The sequence below is a fragment of the Cetorhinus maximus genome, chromosome 1 (genome assembly GCF_964194155.1).
Source record: "Cetorhinus maximus chromosome 1, sCetMax3.hap1.1, whole genome shotgun sequence".
NCBI lineage: Eukaryota > Metazoa > Chordata > Chondrichthyes > Lamniformes > Cetorhinidae > Cetorhinus > Cetorhinus maximus.
The window spans coordinates 242928255-242945743 of record NC_135879.1 but is presented as its reverse complement, the minus strand read 5'-3'; the positions used below and the strand labels follow the sequence as shown (position 1 = coordinate 242945743).

The 17489-nt window shown below is 51.5% G+C and overlaps 1 protein-coding gene across 1 annotated transcript in view; it reads left to right on the top strand.

The window, feature by feature from the left end:
• The window catches only part of dysf (dysferlin, limb girdle muscular dystrophy 2B (autosomal recessive)), a 322715-nt gene that overhangs the window by 232770 nt on the left and 72456 nt on the right, over positions 1 to 17489 (top strand). Inside the window, exons 34-37 of the mRNA XM_078555028.1 lie at positions 2850 to 2879; positions 4791 to 4814; positions 15435 to 15476; positions 16536 to 16637. Of these exons, the coding sequence (XP_078411154.1) occupies positions 2850 to 2879; positions 4791 to 4814; positions 15435 to 15476; positions 16536 to 16637 (198 nt within the window). The remainder of the gene's footprint in view (positions 1 to 2849; positions 2880 to 4790; positions 4815 to 15434; positions 15477 to 16535; positions 16638 to 17489) is intronic.

The window sequence follows — 17489 nt, the reverse complement described above, 5'->3', positions numbered from 1 at the left end:
GCTTAGTGAGAGAATTCCGGAGTTTAGTGAGAGAATTCCGGAGCTTAGTGAGAGAATTCCAGAGTTTAGCGAGGGAATTCCAAAGCCTAGCAGGGGAAATCCAGAGCTGAGCGAGGGAATTCTGGAGCTTAGCGAGAGAATTCCATATCTTAGCGAATGAATTCCAGAGCTTAGTGGGGGAATTGCAGAGTTTAGTGAGGGAATTCTGGAGCTTAGCGAGAGAATTCCGTAGCTTAGCAAGAGAATTCCGTAGCTTAGCAAATGAATTCCAGAGCTTAGTAAAGAAATTCCAGAACTTACTGAGAGAATTCCAGAGCCTAGTGAGGGAATTCCAAATCTTAGCGAGGGAACTCCAGAGTTTAGCGAGAGAATTCCAGAGCTTAGTGAGAGAATTCCAGAGCTTAGTGAGGGAATTCCAGAGCTTAATGAGAGAATTCCGGAGCTTAGTGAGGAAGTTCCAGAGCTTAGTGAGGAAATTCCAGAGCTTAGTGAGGAAATTCCAGAGCTTAGTGAGAGAATTCCAGAGCTTAGTGAGAGAATTCCAAATCCTAGCAAGGGAACTCCAGAGCTGAGTGAGAGAATTCCACAGTTTAGTGAGAGAATTCCAGAGCTTAGTGAGGGAATTTTAGAGCTTAGTAAGGAAATTCCATAGCTTAGCGAGGGAATTCCAGAGCTTAGTGAGAGAATTCCAGAGTTTAGTGAGAGAATTCCAAAGCCTAGTGAAGGAATTCCAGAGCCTAGTGAAGGAATTCCAGAGCTTAGTGAGAGAATTCCAGAGCCTAGTGAAGGAATTCCAGAGCTTAGTGAGAGAATTCCAGAGCCTAGTGAAGGAATTCCAGAGTTTAGTGAGAGAATTCCACAGTTTGGCGAGGGAATTCCAGAGCTTAGCAAGAGAATTCCGGAGTTTAGCGAGAGAATTTCGGAGCTTGGCGAGGGAATTTCGGAGCTTGGCGAGGGAATTCCAGAGCTTAGTGAGAGAATTCCAGAGTTTAGCGAGAGAATTTCGGAGCTTAGCGAGAGAATTTCGGAGCTTGGCGAGGGAATTTTGGAGCTTGGCGAGGGAATTCCAGAGCTTAGCGAGAGAAGTCCAGAGTTTAGCGAGGGAATTCCAGAGCTTGGGCCCTAGGCAGTAGAAGGCACAGCCACCGAATGATGGAGAATTCGAGTCAGTGATGATCAAGAGGCCAGAATTAGTTGAGCGCATATCTCTCAGAGAGTTGAAAGCAAAATACTGCGGACGCTGTAAATCTGAAACAAAAACAGAAAATGCTGGAAAAACTCAGCAGGTCTAACAGCATCTGCGGAGAGAAAATAAACAGTTAACGTTTTGAGTTCGTATGACCCTTCAGCTCTGAAGAAGAGTCATACGGACTCAAAACGTTAACTTTTTTTTCCCCTCCGCCGATGCTGTTAGACCTGCTGAGTTTTTCCTGCATTTTCTGTTTTGTTTCAGAGAGTTACGGGCTGGAGGAGATTACAGAGATAGCGAGAGGCCAGGCATGGAGCGACCTGGGAACAAGGATAAGAATGAATTTTAAAATTGAGGTGTTACTGGACTGGGAGCCAGTGTAGGTCAACGAGCACAAGGGTGGGTGAACGGGACTCTAGTGTTACACTGTGATATTATACGTTCGAATGTGGGCGGGGTGGAGGCTAGCAAAGGAGGGCCTGAGTCCACACCATGGCTTTAATCATAAAATAGTAAAGGTAAATCCACAGGAATATCGGCCTCGTGTCTAAAGCAGCTCTTCATGTCTGTCGCTAAAAGGCTGCTCTTTACATTCTGGGCAGGGTACATCAAAAAGATCTGGAAAAGTCAATAGGACTAAAATTCACACACTGCGATGTAAAGTGTACAATAAGGGATTGGTCGCTCATTGTGTGCGGGATTAACAGGCATTCTTTTAATTCTTGAGGGATTTACTGGTCTTTGTCCTGCCTGTCCCTGGCTCGGTGGGGAGTACACTTGCCTGTGGGTCGAAAGGTTGTGAGTTTCAACCCCATTCCGGAGACTTGGGGCGGAATTTTAAGGCCCCGTTGCAGCGGGGGTGGGGTGGGGTGGGGTGGGTGGGGCGAGCTGTTCAAAAGCCCATTGACTTCGGCAGGACTGGAAAGTCCCGCCGGCAGCAGGGAGGGGGCGGGAAAATTCCGCCCCAGTGAGCTCATAGTGCAGGCTGACACTCTTTGAGTGCGGCACTGAGGGAGTGCGGCACTGCTGGAGATGCCGCCTTTCGGATGAGACGTTAAAAACCGCCTCCCGATCTCCCCCCACCCCCCGTCCTCGGGCAGGCGTAAAAAGATCCCGTGGCACTATTTTGAAGGAGCGCAGGGGAGTTCTCCCCGGTGTCCTGGCCAACACTCATCCCCGTCGTTATCATGTTCCTGCCTGTGGGATCTTGCTGTGCCCACAGTGGCTGCCCCCCCCCTCTCCTCCATTTCAACAAGGACTGTGCTTCACATTATACTCCATGGAACGTCCTGAGGTTGAAAAGTAAATGGGAACCTTGACCTTTAGCAATCACTGCTGCCAATAATCTTTAACCTGCCCACCTACCCCTCCGCTTCCTTCAGTAGAATGTTTTCTTCAGAATGGATCAGTGCCTCCACTGAAATAACAAACAAATAATGTCACCCTCAAGGTGTTAAATGATCGTCTAGTCTAAGGCTCCCAATCCCACTCCTTCTTACACCAATCGCAGTGTCAGTGAGGGTGTCCAGTCACTGTTCAGTGTAAGGAGGAACATTATCGATACTAACAGAGTTGGAGAGATGCTGGACTAACATCTTAGAGCCAGGATATCAATATTTCGCTCACCTAATTGTCTTTTGTGTCTCTTTTGTCCATACAGCGTACAGTCCACCGTATTCCTGGCTTACAGGTAAGGCAGTATGGCCGACATTACTGGGCAGTAATCTTAACCTAACTCATCTGCGTTAGATACAGAGTAAAGCTCCCTCTACACTGTCCCCATCAAACACTCCCAGGACAGGTACAGCACGGGGTTAGATACAGAGTAAAGCTCCCTCTACACTGTCCCCATCAAACACTCCCAGGACAGGTACAGCACGGGGTTAGATACAGAGTAAAGCTCCCTCTACACTGTCCCATCAAACACTCCCAGGGCAGGTACAGCATGGGGTTAGATACAGAGTAAAGCTCCCTCTACACTGTCCCCATCAAACAGGACAGGTACAGCACGGGGTTAGATACAGAGTAAAACTCCCTCTACACTGTCCCCATCAAACACTCCCAGGACAGGTACAGCACGGGGTTAGATACAGAGTAAAGCTCCCTTTTACACTGTCCAACCACTGAGGGATTACGAATGGCTTCTTTTCCATCGATGTATTAATTTTTCGACCATTTCAAAATTGCATGGGCAAATGGAATTCCACCTATCATAGTTGCCGAATGACTGTCTTATTCCATTCCCCTTGGAGAGCTCAGCCTCCGGTGTCTCCATGCCTGTGAGACCTGCCCCCGGGGAACATCCCACGCTTTCTTTTCCCATACCTCAGTTTTCTAGCTACATCAGAAATCTCCTGTCCGCTGCCGCCTGCTACTGGTGTTTACATCTTAGGTGAAAGTTTGGCATTCCGAAACCCCTGAATGGTTGAAAAGAGACTCGGGTTGGTCAAACACGGAGTGGAACATTGACGACGCCCTTTCGTCAGTCAGCAGGAATGAACGATCGGATGTCGGTCACTAACACCCCGTCTGGAGGGACTGTCCCGAGACCAATTTTGCCCAGTTTACTGGGAAGGGTGGACTGGGGCAGGCAGGCAGGGATCAGTTGTCCTCCAGCTGTTCACCTTCCCACTAACAACAGTGAGGGCACCACAACTCCAACCTCGAGGGGCCATAGGGGTCAGTGCAGCAGGGCACCCTGCCACTCTGTCCCCCGCATTCTGCGCCAACTCGCTGCAGAGCATCCATAGACTCGTACAGCTCAGTGAAAGGCCATTCGGCCCTTGGATCCTGCGCTGGCTCATTCAAACAGCCATCTTGTCCGTCCCACTCCCACACTCCTCTCACCATACCCCTGACGTTGTTTCACCTTTACTTACTTGTCCCATTCCCTTTCCAAGGTTATTATTGAAACCTCCCAGGAGGAGCATTTCAAATCCTAATCACTCTTTGCATAAAAAAAAGAATCTCCTCATGTCGAGCTTGGTTCTTTTTGCCAATCTCCTTAAACCCATGTCCTCTGGTGATCAACCCCCTTCAGCCGTGAGAAAAATAATTCTCGTTGTTAACCCTCCCGTGATTTTAAACACCGCTATCAAATCCCCTCTTGGCCTTCTCTGCCCTCGGGAGAAGATATTATTTTTCATGGGGTGTGGGCATCGCAGGTAAGGCCAGCATTTGTCACCCATCCCTAATTTGCCCTTGCCCAATGGGCAGTTAAGAGTCAACCACTTTGCAGTGGCCAAGTGAGGAAGGCATGAGTGAATCAGGTGGGTTTTTAATAACAGTTGTTTCATGGTCACCATTAACGAGACTGAATTCCAGATTGTTAATGGAATTTAAATTCCACCAGCTGCTGTGGTGGGACTTGCACCCGCGTCCCTAGGGCATTAGCCCGGGCCTCTGGATTGCAAGTCCAATGACGTTACCATTACACCACTGTCCCCCATGGTTAACAGTGTCTCTGTCTTCACCTGAATGAGCGAGAGACTGGCACCAGTAATTGCCTGTTAGAAATGTTGCAAAATTCATTTCGTTTCTTGCACTAATAAGGATTTTCTTTCATTGTTTCTCAATGCCTGGACCATGCTGCCATCTCAAGGAGGAGTTTAGCGCATTGAAGGAGGTAAGGGCGAAATATGGGCCATCAAATGGTTCTCAGTTTGTGTCCCACTGTGCTCTATCACTTTGCAGGGAGATCAGCTTGATTAGCATGGGACTTGGGAAGGAAGTTGGGACTTTGAACAAGCGGCGATAGAGAGGCTGGTCCATCATCGGTCTCGGGAAGTGGTAGATTTGATGGGCTGAATGGCCTTGTCCGATTTTCCCGGCTCCTTTTATTTAAAAAATAATTTAACTAACCCGGTGTCAAACCTCTTGCTGCAGTGGATGGCCACAGGAGGGGAAGAGAATGAGTTTAATTGGAGAGGTGTGTAAGAACGCCGCTCTTGGCCTGATCAGATCGTCACTTGTGTCCTCTGAGTTGAAAGAAGGGAGGAAATAAAGGGAGAAAGAAAGATAGAGCTGGCTTTCCTTTTATTTGCGGGCTGTGGGCATCACTGGTAAGGCCGTCATTTATTGCCCATCACGAGAACAAGGTGATTCTCCAAGGCCGCAATTTTGATGAGACTGAATGGTTTGTTCAGCCATTTTCGGAGGACAGATATGAGTCATCCACATTATTGTGGGTCTGGAGTCACATGTAGAGACACAAAAGCAGAAGGAAAAATGTTTACGCCTTGCATCAGTATTTGAATTACCCGGAAGCTCGGGGAGCCTATCGTTCCCCGTTGCTTTCTCCATGGCAACGCCTCGGCCAATCAGAGTTGGCCTTCCAACCAATCGGCACCCTTTTCTCCTGCGGTATAAATTGTTGCGGTTTTTTTGAAATTTGGCATTCTTGTGTTTGTCCTGATGAGTGCAAGAGGAAAAGAATAGTGTCGATGCATTTAAGGGGAAGCTGGACCACATCTGAGGGAGAAGGGAATAACTTGCAACGATGGTAGATTTCAATAAGAAAAGGCAGAGGAGGCTCGAGTGGGGCATAAAAACCAGCATGGACTGGTTAGGCCGAACGGCCTGTTTCTATGAAGTATACTGTATTTGATTCTGTGTAATACATTCCCTAGAATTTAGAAGAATGAGAGGTGATTTCGCTGTAACCTATAAAATTCTTAGAGGGCTTGACAGGGACTATTTCCCTAGCTGGAGAGTCTGGAACCAGGAGAGCCACAGTCTCAGAATAAGAGGTCGGTCAGCTAGGGCTGAGATGGGGAGAAATTTCTTCACTCAGGAGTTGTCAATCTTTGGGATTTTCCCTCCCTAGGAGGCTATGGATACTCAATGATTGGGTATATTTAAGAGAGTGTTGATCGATTTTGGAGTAATAAGGGAATTAAGGAATATGGGGAGAATGTGGGAAGGTGGAGTTGAGGTTGTAGATCAGCCATGGCCTTAGTGAATGGTGTAGCAGGCAAGAGGGGCTGAATGGTTTAATCCATCTCCTTGTTTCTTATGTTCTTATTTGAACTCACTTTCTACTGGATTATCAGCCTAGGGCCCTCTGTGATTATTCCCGTCTCCTAAGATGGTGGTTTGCGCCGTGGTGGTTAACTCTGTGTTAAACATCGCCTGGTGTGACTCAGGGGCCTCGCTCTGTCCTGACAGTCTCTGCCCCATTTGCTGCAGAGGGAGACAGCGGGCTGGGAAGGTACACGATTCACTGGCCTCTGTTCTCCCCGGGCCTGCTTCCCGGCCAGCTGAGCTTTCCCTTTCTGTTCGCCTCTTCCACTGCCCTTCCAAACAGGCGGCGCCTCACCACCTTCTCAGGGGCAATTAGGGGATGGGAAATCCCAGTGACAGCCACATCATCCCATGAAAGAATAAAAAAAACCAGGCAGCCTCGAGAGGTCCCGGCCGTCAGCGACTGTCTCCCAGCCGTCAGTGTCAATGTCCACCATCTTCATATCTCACTCACAGGTGTTCTTGTAGGGGAGGTATGGACGCCCGGGAGGTTGTGACCTAGTGACCAGTTCAGTGTACAGAATGTCTTTGGATGTACAGACGTTATTCACTCAATGAATGTGGCCGATCCAGTGCAGGCATCATTGGCTTAGCAGCGAGTGTCAGCTGATGGAACTAACACACTCCAGGATCTCTGAGCTGGTGACTTTGTCCTGACGAGAGATACCAAGGGCACGTCTGAGACAGTGAAGGTGGAAACCCTTCAGCCTTTTCTCCTGCCTAGTCATGTTGTCCGGGTCTCACCACTGTAGAGGAGATCGCTGAGGATGCAGCTCGGTAGATCCACAGTTTGATGCTCTCTGTCCGGGTTACTGTTGTTCCACACTCTCTTACCCAGTCCGGACATAACAGCTGCAGCTTTGGTGATGTTTGTGTGTGGATTTCAGCATCGAGTGACAGATTGCTGGTGATTGTGGGGCATAGATATGTGAAGCTATCGACAACCTCCAGTGTCACATTGTCAATGTTGATAGATGGGGGTGGGGCAGCAGCATCCTGGACCATGATCAGGAATGATCAGGGAGTGATGACCTGAAGGCACACGACAGCAGCAAGGAGAAGAATATGTTAAAAAGTGTCGGTGCTTCCCTGTCATAGTCGACCTTCCCCATCGCGTTGTCAGGGAAAGAGGAGATCACATTGAGCAGCTTCAGAGGGCAGCCCATTCTCTCCAGCAGCTTAAACAGAGGATAGTGGGGTAGTGGTATTGTCACTGGACTAATAATCCAGGGACCCAGGCTAATCCTCTGGGGTCCCAGGTTCAAATCCCACCACGGCAGATGGTGGAATTTGTATTAAATAAAAATCTGAAATTAAAAGTCTAATGATGCGTTGCCAATTATGGTTAAAAAACCCATCTGGTTCACTAATGTCCTTTAGGGAAGGAAATCTGCTGGCCTTACCTAGTCTGGCCTACATGTGACTCCAGATCCACAGCAATAGGGTTAACTTTTAAATGCCCTCTGAACAAGGGCAATTAGGGATGGGCAATAAATGCTGGCCTAGCCAGTGACGCCCACAACCCATAAACAAATTAAAAAAAGAAATTGACCACCTCTAGCTCACATGGATTTGTTAATCCAGCAACATAACCAATAACCCTTAACCTCTTCAGTTAATTCCTGCCCCTGACTGGAAGATCAATCAAGGAGATGAGAAGTAGGATACTGATCTGGAGAGGGACTCAGTTACAAGGGAAAATGGAGCAACTTGGCCCATGAGTTTCCTCCCAACTTGCCGGAGTCTTCCCGGTGCAGGGCAGCAGTTCTGGAATCTTTCCTGTGTAGTGCCGCAAGTTCCAGAGTCTTTCAAGTGCAGGGAAGCAGCTCTGGAGTCTTCCCAGTGCAGTGCAGCAACTCTGGAGTCTTTCCAGTGTCCTCCCAGTGCAGTGCAGCAGTTCCAGAGTCTTCCCAGTGCAGGGCAGCAGTTCCAGAGTCTTCCCAGTGCAGGGCAGCAGTTCCAGAGTCTTCCCGGTGCAGGGCAGCAGTTCCAGAGTCTTCCCAGTGCAGGGCAGCAGTTCCAGAGTCTTCCCAGTGCAGGGCAGCAGTTCCAGAGTCTTCCCAGTGCAGGGCAGCAGCTCCAGAGTCTTCCCAGTGCAGTGCAGCAGCTCCAGAGTCTTCCCAGTGCAGGGTTGCAGCTCCAGAGTCTTCCCAGTGCAGGGCAGCAGTTCCAGAGTCTTCCCGGTGCAGGGCAGCAGTTCCAGAGTCTTCCCAGTGCAGGGCAGCAGTTCCAGAGTCTTCCCAGTGCAGGGCAGCAGCTCCAGAGTCTTCCCAGTGCAGTGCAGCAGCTCCAGAGTCTTCCCAGTGCAGGGTTGCAGCTCCAGGGTCTTTTCAGACGAGCCCTTCAAGATCCCGTTGACTTCAACGGGACCGGAAAATCCATCCAACATAAAATTCCGGCCCTCGTGCAGGGACTTCCCCATCTCCGGGGTACAATCCCACCCCCCCCCCCCCCCCCCCCCCACCCCCCCCAGGAAATGGACGATCTGGGCCATGATCCTCTTGACTCAAAGCTACTGACTGAAGCACAGTCGGTCACACAGGGTGGACTTGTCCCAGACGCGCACTAAGTGCGGGAGAATGGATGTTTCACCCACGGCTGCAATGACGGGTTTTCAGACCGTATCACCCGCTTCCCACCCCATTAATTACGCAGCCACAGGGAACACACTGTCTCGCTGGCCGGGCAGCCTCTGAATCGCCCGCCACGCCGATACCTCACCGTCCCCTCACTCTGGCTGACATATCTAAACTGCAGCCACACACACAGTTCTCAGTACTTGCAGCCCAGGGCTGCTCCAGTGAACACATGGCCCTGAAAGCCAAGAAGAGTTCAGTGACCTGTCACTGGAATGTCTTTCGGAGGCCCCATCGTGATGTCCCCCACCCCCCACTCTGGCCACAGGAGGTCCAGCAACCTCACCACTCCGGCTTGGGAGGCGATGGCAGTGGTGGTCAGTGCCAACGCTGTACAGAAGAGGTCAGCCATCCAGTGCAGAAAGAGGATGAATGATCTCATCCATGCCACCAGGGTCAGGCAACCATCTCATCACCCTAAACTCACACACATCACACATTCACTGGCATTTCACTCACTGCCAGCTCAAGGGACATCACCACTCACTCTCTCTCACACACACTCACATCTCCATCTGGCCTCACCTCATCTGGAGACTCCCTCCTCAGTCCTCACCACCTTGAGACCACTTGCACAGATCAGCTTGTGCCCCCCCCATACAAACAATGGGTTACCCTCCGCCCCCCCCCCTGCAGCCTCTTCCCTGGCCTGAGGACACTTCTCCCCCTTCCCCAAACAAGCCCTAGTCCTGTAGCCATTGAAAAGCCTTCTGGCTGGTCTGGTAGGTAGAGACCTGCCCGTGAGTCCCCCTAACAGTGATGTGGTCCTGGTGTGAATCCTGGCGCTGATGACTGTGAGTGCTGCCCGAAGCAAGATAGGCAAACAAACCTCAAAGTCCTGAGCGCAGTGCGAGCTCACCAAGTGTACATCGCTTATGTACAGTTGTGAAACAGGTTGGCATGTGATCCCACTGACACGCTTGGATGATCCAGCATTGGAGGGTGATTTCGGTGAGCTGGGTTTATAATGAGATGCAGATGTTTACAATGAAGATCCAGACACCTGACGGTGGGAAATGTGACCCACCATTGATGGGCAGAGTGGACGGTTGCAAACTGGTTTCACAACGGGCATGAAACCGATTTTCGGCCTTCCCGCCAAATTGGCTGCTCACGCCCATCATGATGCCCGGTGTCAACGGGCACGGAAAATTCCGGCCCTTAGATTGCAAACAAATAATCCGCTCAGATAGTAAACTATCGAGAAGGACGCTATTACAAATTAAACCCTGACGGTCAGAAGGATTCAGGGTCAAACGGGTAACAGAGACATTTCAAACTGAAACCCTGACCATCATTACACTCTCGGAATGTGGTGCCACAAAATCACCTTTTATTGCCCGTCCCCAGTTGCCCCTTGAGAAGGTGGTGGTGAGCTGCCCCCTTGAACCGCTGCAGTCCATGTGGTGTAGGTACACCCACCGTGCTGTTAGGGAGGGAGTTCCAGGATTTTAACTGAGTGCCAACGAATCATTGGTCGATGTATGCCAAAGTTGAGGTGACAGGTTGGAACTGAGGGAGGGAAGTTCATTCATTTCTCCACGCATTACCCTGTGAGCGGCGCTGGGTTTTAACAACATAAGATAAGAAATAGGAACAGGAGTAGGCCATTCAGCTCCCCCATCTCTGTTCCGCCATTTAATAAGATCCTGGCTGATCAGCTACCTCAACTCCACCTCCCCTGACTTAACCCCGTGACCTTTTAATCCCCTTTGTCTCCAAAGATCTGTAAATCTCTATCTCAATCGCGCCGACTTGGCATCCACAGCTCTCCGAAATAGAGAGTTGCAAAGATTCACAGCTCTCTGGCTGAAGAAAATTCCCCCTTCATCTCAGTCCGAAGCGAAGGACACTTATCCTGACAGTCTGTGGGGCCCCCATGTGCTAAGTCTGCAGCCAGGAGGAACAGTCTCTTAGCATCTACCCTGTCAAGTCCGCTTGGAATTTTGTTTGTTTCGATGAGTTGCTCTCGAGTCCTCCCACTACCTGCCAGAACTGCAGTGAAGTGATCCCACCACAAGTGAACTGCTCCTGCCACATTCTACTGATACCAGGAGAGGGCAGCAATGCTCTTTGCAAACCGGGAAGGGGAGCCCTCACTTGTATTTCTATGCGGGCTTGGGAAGCGGGGATTGAGGGCAGACCCACCATCTTGATCAAATAGGTGGATTTTTTTAAAGAGGACCTCAAAGTGCTGGAGGTGGGGACGAGACGTCGAGGGAGGGAATTCCAGAGCCTGGGGGTCCCAGGCAGCTTGAAAGCACGGTGGCCAACGGCGGGGAGATTAATGCTCCAGAGACTCGTGTCAGCTGAACCCAGGAGTTTGGGAGGTGATGGTGGTGGTGGTGTTGAGGAACGCTGGAGATGGTTACAGTCACGATGACGGGGGGTGGGGGGGGAACGAAAGGATCCCACGCGAGGTGACGATTTTAAAATAGGAAGCATTGACGGACTGGAAGCAGGCCCCACGTCTGAGTGGGATTTGGTGTGAGTCGTTATATGGGGCAGCAGAGTTGAGAGGAGTTCTGGTTTTCAGAGGGTGCAGGAGTGGAAGGGCAGTCAGGAGGGAAATGGAATAGTCTAATCAGGACGTAACTGTGGTACGAAGGGTTAATGGATGGGGTACGCTAAATGTCTGATGTAGATGATGATGTACCACTGACCTCAGTCAGTCGTGTGTTAGGCTCGAGAGAGAGAGAGAGAGAGGTTGGAATCGTGCCTAGGAGTAACTTGCCTACTCCCTAACCTGCTTCGATGTAGTGTTGTTAAACAAGGGGTTAAGCAGATAGCAGAGTTTGACCACAGCCTGTCTCCTAACCAAGTCCCACACCCTAGAGCCCAGGGTAGAAGGGCCCAATCTCAGAACATTCACAAAGCTATTGGCTGAGAGTTTCAGGATATAGGCCGAGGCAGAGGGGATATTCCAGATGTGGAAGGTGGTGGTTGTGGGGATGGAGAGGACATGGGAGTCAGAAGCTCAGCTCCGGGGTTGGGTGGGGGTTGGTGAGGGGGTGTGGGGGGACGGTAAGTAGGCAGCTGAGGTAGCAAACAGTTATCACGGGAGGGATGCAATTGGTGAAATTGCGCTGGGAGCCAGCTGAAACTGATGGTTCAGTCAGGCGCTCTCCACGGACTGAGCCGCTGTGACACATCTGCCTCCCCTCTACCATGCGGCCAAAACAATGGGCTTAACCACACCCCAACACAACCCCAGGAGAGCGCCCCCTACTGCAGCACAGTCGACATCTCCCGGCAAAAACCCTAGTCTCGGAGCCTTATCATACCGAGTCCTGGAATTGATTAACGCTGGGGCCCCAGGTCCTGTGGTCACTGGGTTAACTTTGCCCCGATCCAGGATCTGGAATCCCCAAAGCCAGATCGATGGAGGGGAGACTCCCGTGGCATGAAACCTGGGGCCTAGAATCGGAGAAAAACTAACCTATCTCAGTGATGCCTTGAGCAACCTCGGGATACCCCGAAGTACTTTGCAAACCAAAGATGGGCATTTTTTGAAGAGTAGCCATTGTCGCCGTGCAGGAAATGTGGCAGCCAATGCGCACAGCAAGCTCCCGCAAACAGCAGTGAGGTGAATAGCCAGGTCACGTCCCGGGATAGATGTCGGCCACAACACTGGGGAGAATTCCACCTGAGAGAGAGGGCTGGGCTGAGGGGGGTGATGGGGGCTCGGTTTAACACCCCGGCAGCAAGTTGGCATTCCCTCAGCGCTGCACTGGCGTCAGCCTGGATTATGTGCTTATGGGCAGAGTTTCCCACCCCTCGGGGCGGGGGGGTGGAGGTACAGGAGCGGGCGCGCCTCCGATCAGCGCCCCCGATTGTGGAGGGGGGTTGCGCCGCCATTTTACATGGGCCGGCCCAATTAAGGCCCGCCCAGCATGACGTCCTCCAGGAGGCGCTGTGCGCTCCCTGTGCGGGTTGGCGGGGAGCGATTCCCTCAGCCAGGGGGTGCGCTCTTTCGAGCACGCGGGCGAACGAGGGCCCTCGTCTCCCTGAGGCTAGGCGCTGCCTCAGGGAGATGGGCGCCAAGCTTGAAAATGGTGAAGGGGCATAAGTAAAATTCCCCTGACCGGTCCCCTCATGTGACAGACGTGTCCATCACTTTAAAGCGCACATTTATTAAAATTTTAAAAATTCCTCATGAAACCTCGTCCCGCCCGTGGATGAGGGTTTCGTGGCTTTTTCTGAAGCCCGCCAGGGCTCCCGGCCTGCCCGCCAGCCTCAAGGGTGGGCGGGCGGGTCCGTAAAGTATCTTGATGACTTTTTAAATGGCCTCAATAGACCATTGACAGGTGGGCGGACGCACAACTGATTCAGCTCAGCTCCCGCCGACCTGAAAGTTGAAATGATGTTGGGGGGGGGGCGGGGGGTGACGTCAGGAGTTCCGCACCCCCACCGCTCGCCCGCCTCAAGGTCCTGGCCTGTGCGTTTTTTTTCTGGAGTGGGTCTTGAACTCATAAACCTCGTGAGCCCGGAGCGAACACGACACTAGACGCCGAAAGGAAGAGGAGGAGGCCTGAGCCTGTCCTAGCCATTCGGTTCGACGTGGCTGATCTCTGGCTCTGACCCCCCAGCAAACCGCTTGCCTTCTGTGGGGGTGGGGGAGACGAGAATTCCAGATTTCCGTCAGCCTTTCCTGTGAACGCTGTGCTTCCTGCCTTCACTCCCGAGCAGCCTGCTGTAAAGGCTGAGCGTAGCAGCCCTTTAATTAAAAGCAGGAAGGTGTTGGCTCTTTAACGAGAGGCAAGTGTCTAATTAAAGGGCAGGCGCCCGCGCTCTGCCAGTCTGGCCGGGAGCTATGGTGCGGCTGTGAGCTGTCGTTTGCAGGGGAGCTTGGGTGCAGGGGGGATGGGAACGGGAGCAGGCTGGAGACTAGGCTTTGGAGCCTTGCCAGATTCTCCGCGATTAAACAGAGGCCTTTCCCATCGCACGAGTCCTCGGAGCTGCTGTTACCTGCGTCCCCTGGGCAGTATTTCCAACCCTCCAGAACCTCCCTACGATCTCTCTAAGAATCGTAGACGGATCGCCTGGGTCCTGCTGTCAACAACAAAAAAAATAAGAGACCGGAGAAAAATCTTTTTGAGAAATCGTGGCGCTTATCCCTTTTTCTGTTCTTTATTTTATTTGAATGCTTTTATTTATTCATTGCAAAACTATCTGGGAGATGGAGGGGGAGGGGGAGGGGTGGGGTGGGGGAACGAAAAGGTTGTTTAACCAGGGGCGGGGGGGGGGGGGGGAGGGGCAGATCGGAGGTGGGAGGTCATGTGATTAAAACCCCCAGGACTGCGTCCAATCGGAATTGGCAACCCTGCGCAGCCCCCCCACCCCCAGGGCCTGGTGGGTAGATATTGTGGAGCCCATATGGGATCGAGAAGATCCCAGGTTTGACAAGTTTGAGGAGGAGGCTCGATAGGCCGGAGGCTGAGAGAGACGTTTCTCCTGAGGGAGGAGCCTAGAGCTAGGGGGGCCACCGCTTAAAAATGAGGGCGCTCCCATCGGAGACAGAAACGAGGAGGGATTTCTTTTTCTCTCAAAGGGTCGTTTGCCTTTTTGAATTCTCTTTCCCAGAGAGAGAGGCAGTGGAGGGCAGGATCGTTGAATATATTCAAGGCTGAGTCGGGCAGGTTTCTGATTGACAGGGGATTCGAAGGGTGACCGGGGGTGAGGGGGTGGCAAGCAGGAAAGTGGAGTTAAGGCCACCATCAGAGCAGCCATGATCTACTGGCACAGGAGGCTCGAGGGAGTCAAGTGGCCTACTCCTGCTAATTCATATGCTCTTACCCTGAGAGGATGCACACCGGGGGGTATGAAGATATACTGCTTGGACTTTCTGCGGAGAAAAGTCAAGTACCACACAAGCCAAGCAACTGATAGTGTCAATGGCTCGTGGCTGTCAAAATGGCAGCCAGCAAGGGGGGGAGAGGGTGGCAGGAGGAGGGAAGGGGTGGAAGGGAGAGAGAAGGAGGAAGAGAAAAGGGAAGAGAAAGGGAGGATAGGGAGAAAAGGGGGAAGAGAGAGGGGGAAAGGGAAGGGAGGAGGAGCGGGAATGGGAGATGGTAGAAAGGGGAGGTTGAGCGGAAAGGGAGTGTAAAGAGGGGAGGGGGAGGCAAGCAGAGGAGAGGGGTGGGAGGGAAGGAATGCAGGAAGTGAAGGCCTGGGTGGAGTGTGGCAGAGAGAGGTTTCCAGCTCTGGGAATATATGTTAAGGAACAAGACAAGTTTTGCCGAATGATTTACTGTGGTTACCTTCCAAATAAGACTGTGGGGTAGGCCTCTGAAGACCAGAGATGTCCTGAGGGTTGGAGGGCTGAGGGGGTGGATTCCTGAGGGATAGAGGGCTGAGGGGGAGGATTCCTGAGGGATACAGGGCTGAGGGGGTGGATTCCTGAGGGATAGAGGACTGAGGGGGAGGAGGGCTGAGGTATGGGGGCCTGCGGGGAGGAGTTTGAAAGAGTCAACATTCCTCCAATAACATTTGTTCCTCTCTTATATTTTTTGAATCTTTTTTTTTCTCGACGAGGATCTAACAAACTCTCTTTGCTTCCTCCCTCCACAATTCTCCTCTGAAATCAGCTCTGCATTCCGGATTTCTTCTCCGAGGGTCTGCTACGATGGGTATAGCTGCTTGCCTTTTTCACAGGCCTCTGTATCTTTGTTTACTCTTTATGGCTTTTGTAAAGTTATTTTTTGTATATACTCTGAAACTGAGAAAAAGTATATGCAACATGAACCCTGCCTGATATTCCCCCCCACTCCCCCTTTGCGATCATGGCTAAACGAGAAGACTTTGGTTCTCTAGATCTGCCTAACTCGCTGTTTGTCAGTCTTTGTGCCTCAGTCTTTCCCCATCTCTTTCTGTCTCCCCGCTGTTTCGAGTCAATTGACTTTTGGCCGCTCTCCAAATTTCCCCAGCCTGCCCGCGGCCGCAAAGTCCCGGCCTCTGCCATCTAATTCTCTCTCCTGTTCACTTTCCTTCTCACTACCTCTCACTCTCTGTTCTTCACTGGCTGTCGCTGTCTTTCCATTGCTTCACATCTTATCCATTATGCTGCCTGTCTTTCCATTGCCTCTCTCACTCTTTTAACCCTACTTTTTCTCCATCTCTTCACCTTCCCCTTCCTCCCTGGTTTCCCATCGTCATCCCTGCCTTGTTTTCTCTCTCCCATCGGCCGCACTCCACGTTGCACTCCGTTCACACTTCCTCCGTCTCTGCCCGCTCACCATCTTTCAGTCTTGTCTGACTCTCGCTTTCCCTCTCACTCCGTCTCTTTGCTTCGTTTAGCACATACCTGCTTCCTCCCACGCTCTTACCTCTCTCTCTCTCTCTCTCCCTGCCTCGTTGCATGCGCGGACCAGTATAATTGGAGGCATGTGAGTGAGCATGTGCATGTGCATGCAGCCCCTCAATAATCGATCGCTGGGCTCTGCAAGAGTTTCCTCGGAACCAAGAGATGAGGCTTATTAACAAGCCTGGAGTGAGCGATGACCCCCTCCCTCCCCCACCGATGGCTGCTCTTTAATGATGCTGCCCCCTTGTTGCCCTCAGAGGGCACCCGGTCTTCTGTTTTGCACGTCCAAGTTGATTGTCCTTGTTGCCCTCACGAGCGGGAGCTTCTCCTGTGCTGGCTAACTCCTCTCTTTTTTATTTTTTGCCCTCTCCCGCCTTCCGCCCAGGAGGACGACACGGATTTGCCCTACCCGCCACCGCAACGGGAGCCCAATATCTACATGGTGCCCCAGGGGATTAAACCTGTCCTGCAACGCACTGGCATCGAGGTGGGTATCTCACAGGCTGCTCGCCCATCTCCTTCACTAGCGAGATTGGAGTGGCTTCGTGTTAATGTTGGAATTGTGCGGCTGTAGAGTTCAAGCTTTAAACTGAGAATTAAGGGCAACCGGCCCCAACTGAGGGAGCACCGAGGCTTCATTACAAGGGTATAAAATGGTGTTCACGCTGGGCATTGGAAGAATCTGTGTCTTTACTCTGCAGCCTTGGAAATCAACCTGTCTTAAGGTGCTGGCTGGTGTCAGGCATATTCTTTCCTCTACGTACAATGATTGGATTTAACCGTTTGAAGCAGAATTTTGGACACACATGCACCTCATCGCCAAGAACGTCCACCTCCCCCTCAGCAACATCATCCATCTCTGCCCCTGCCTCAGCTCATCTGCTGCTCACCATACCCTCATCGATGAGGGCAGATGACACAAAGCTGGGTGGGAGGGGGAGCTGTGAGGAGGATGCAGAGATGCTTCAGTGTGATTTGGACAAGTTGAGTGAGTGGGCAAATGCATGGCAGATGCAGTATAATGTGGATAAATGTGAGGTTATCCACTTTGGTAGCAAAAACAGGAAGGCAGATTATTATCTGAATGACTATAAATTGAGAGAGGGGAATGTGCAATGAGACCTGGGTGTCCTTGTACACCAGTCGCTGAAGGTAAGCATGAAGGTGCAGTGGGTGGTAAGGAAGGCAAATGGTATGTTGGCCTTCATAGCCAGAGGATTCGAGTACAGGAACAGGGATGTCTTGTTGCAATTGTACAGGGCCTTGGTGAGACCACACCTGGAATATTGTGTGCAGTTTTGGTCTCCTTATCTGAGGAAGAATGTACTGGCTATAGAGG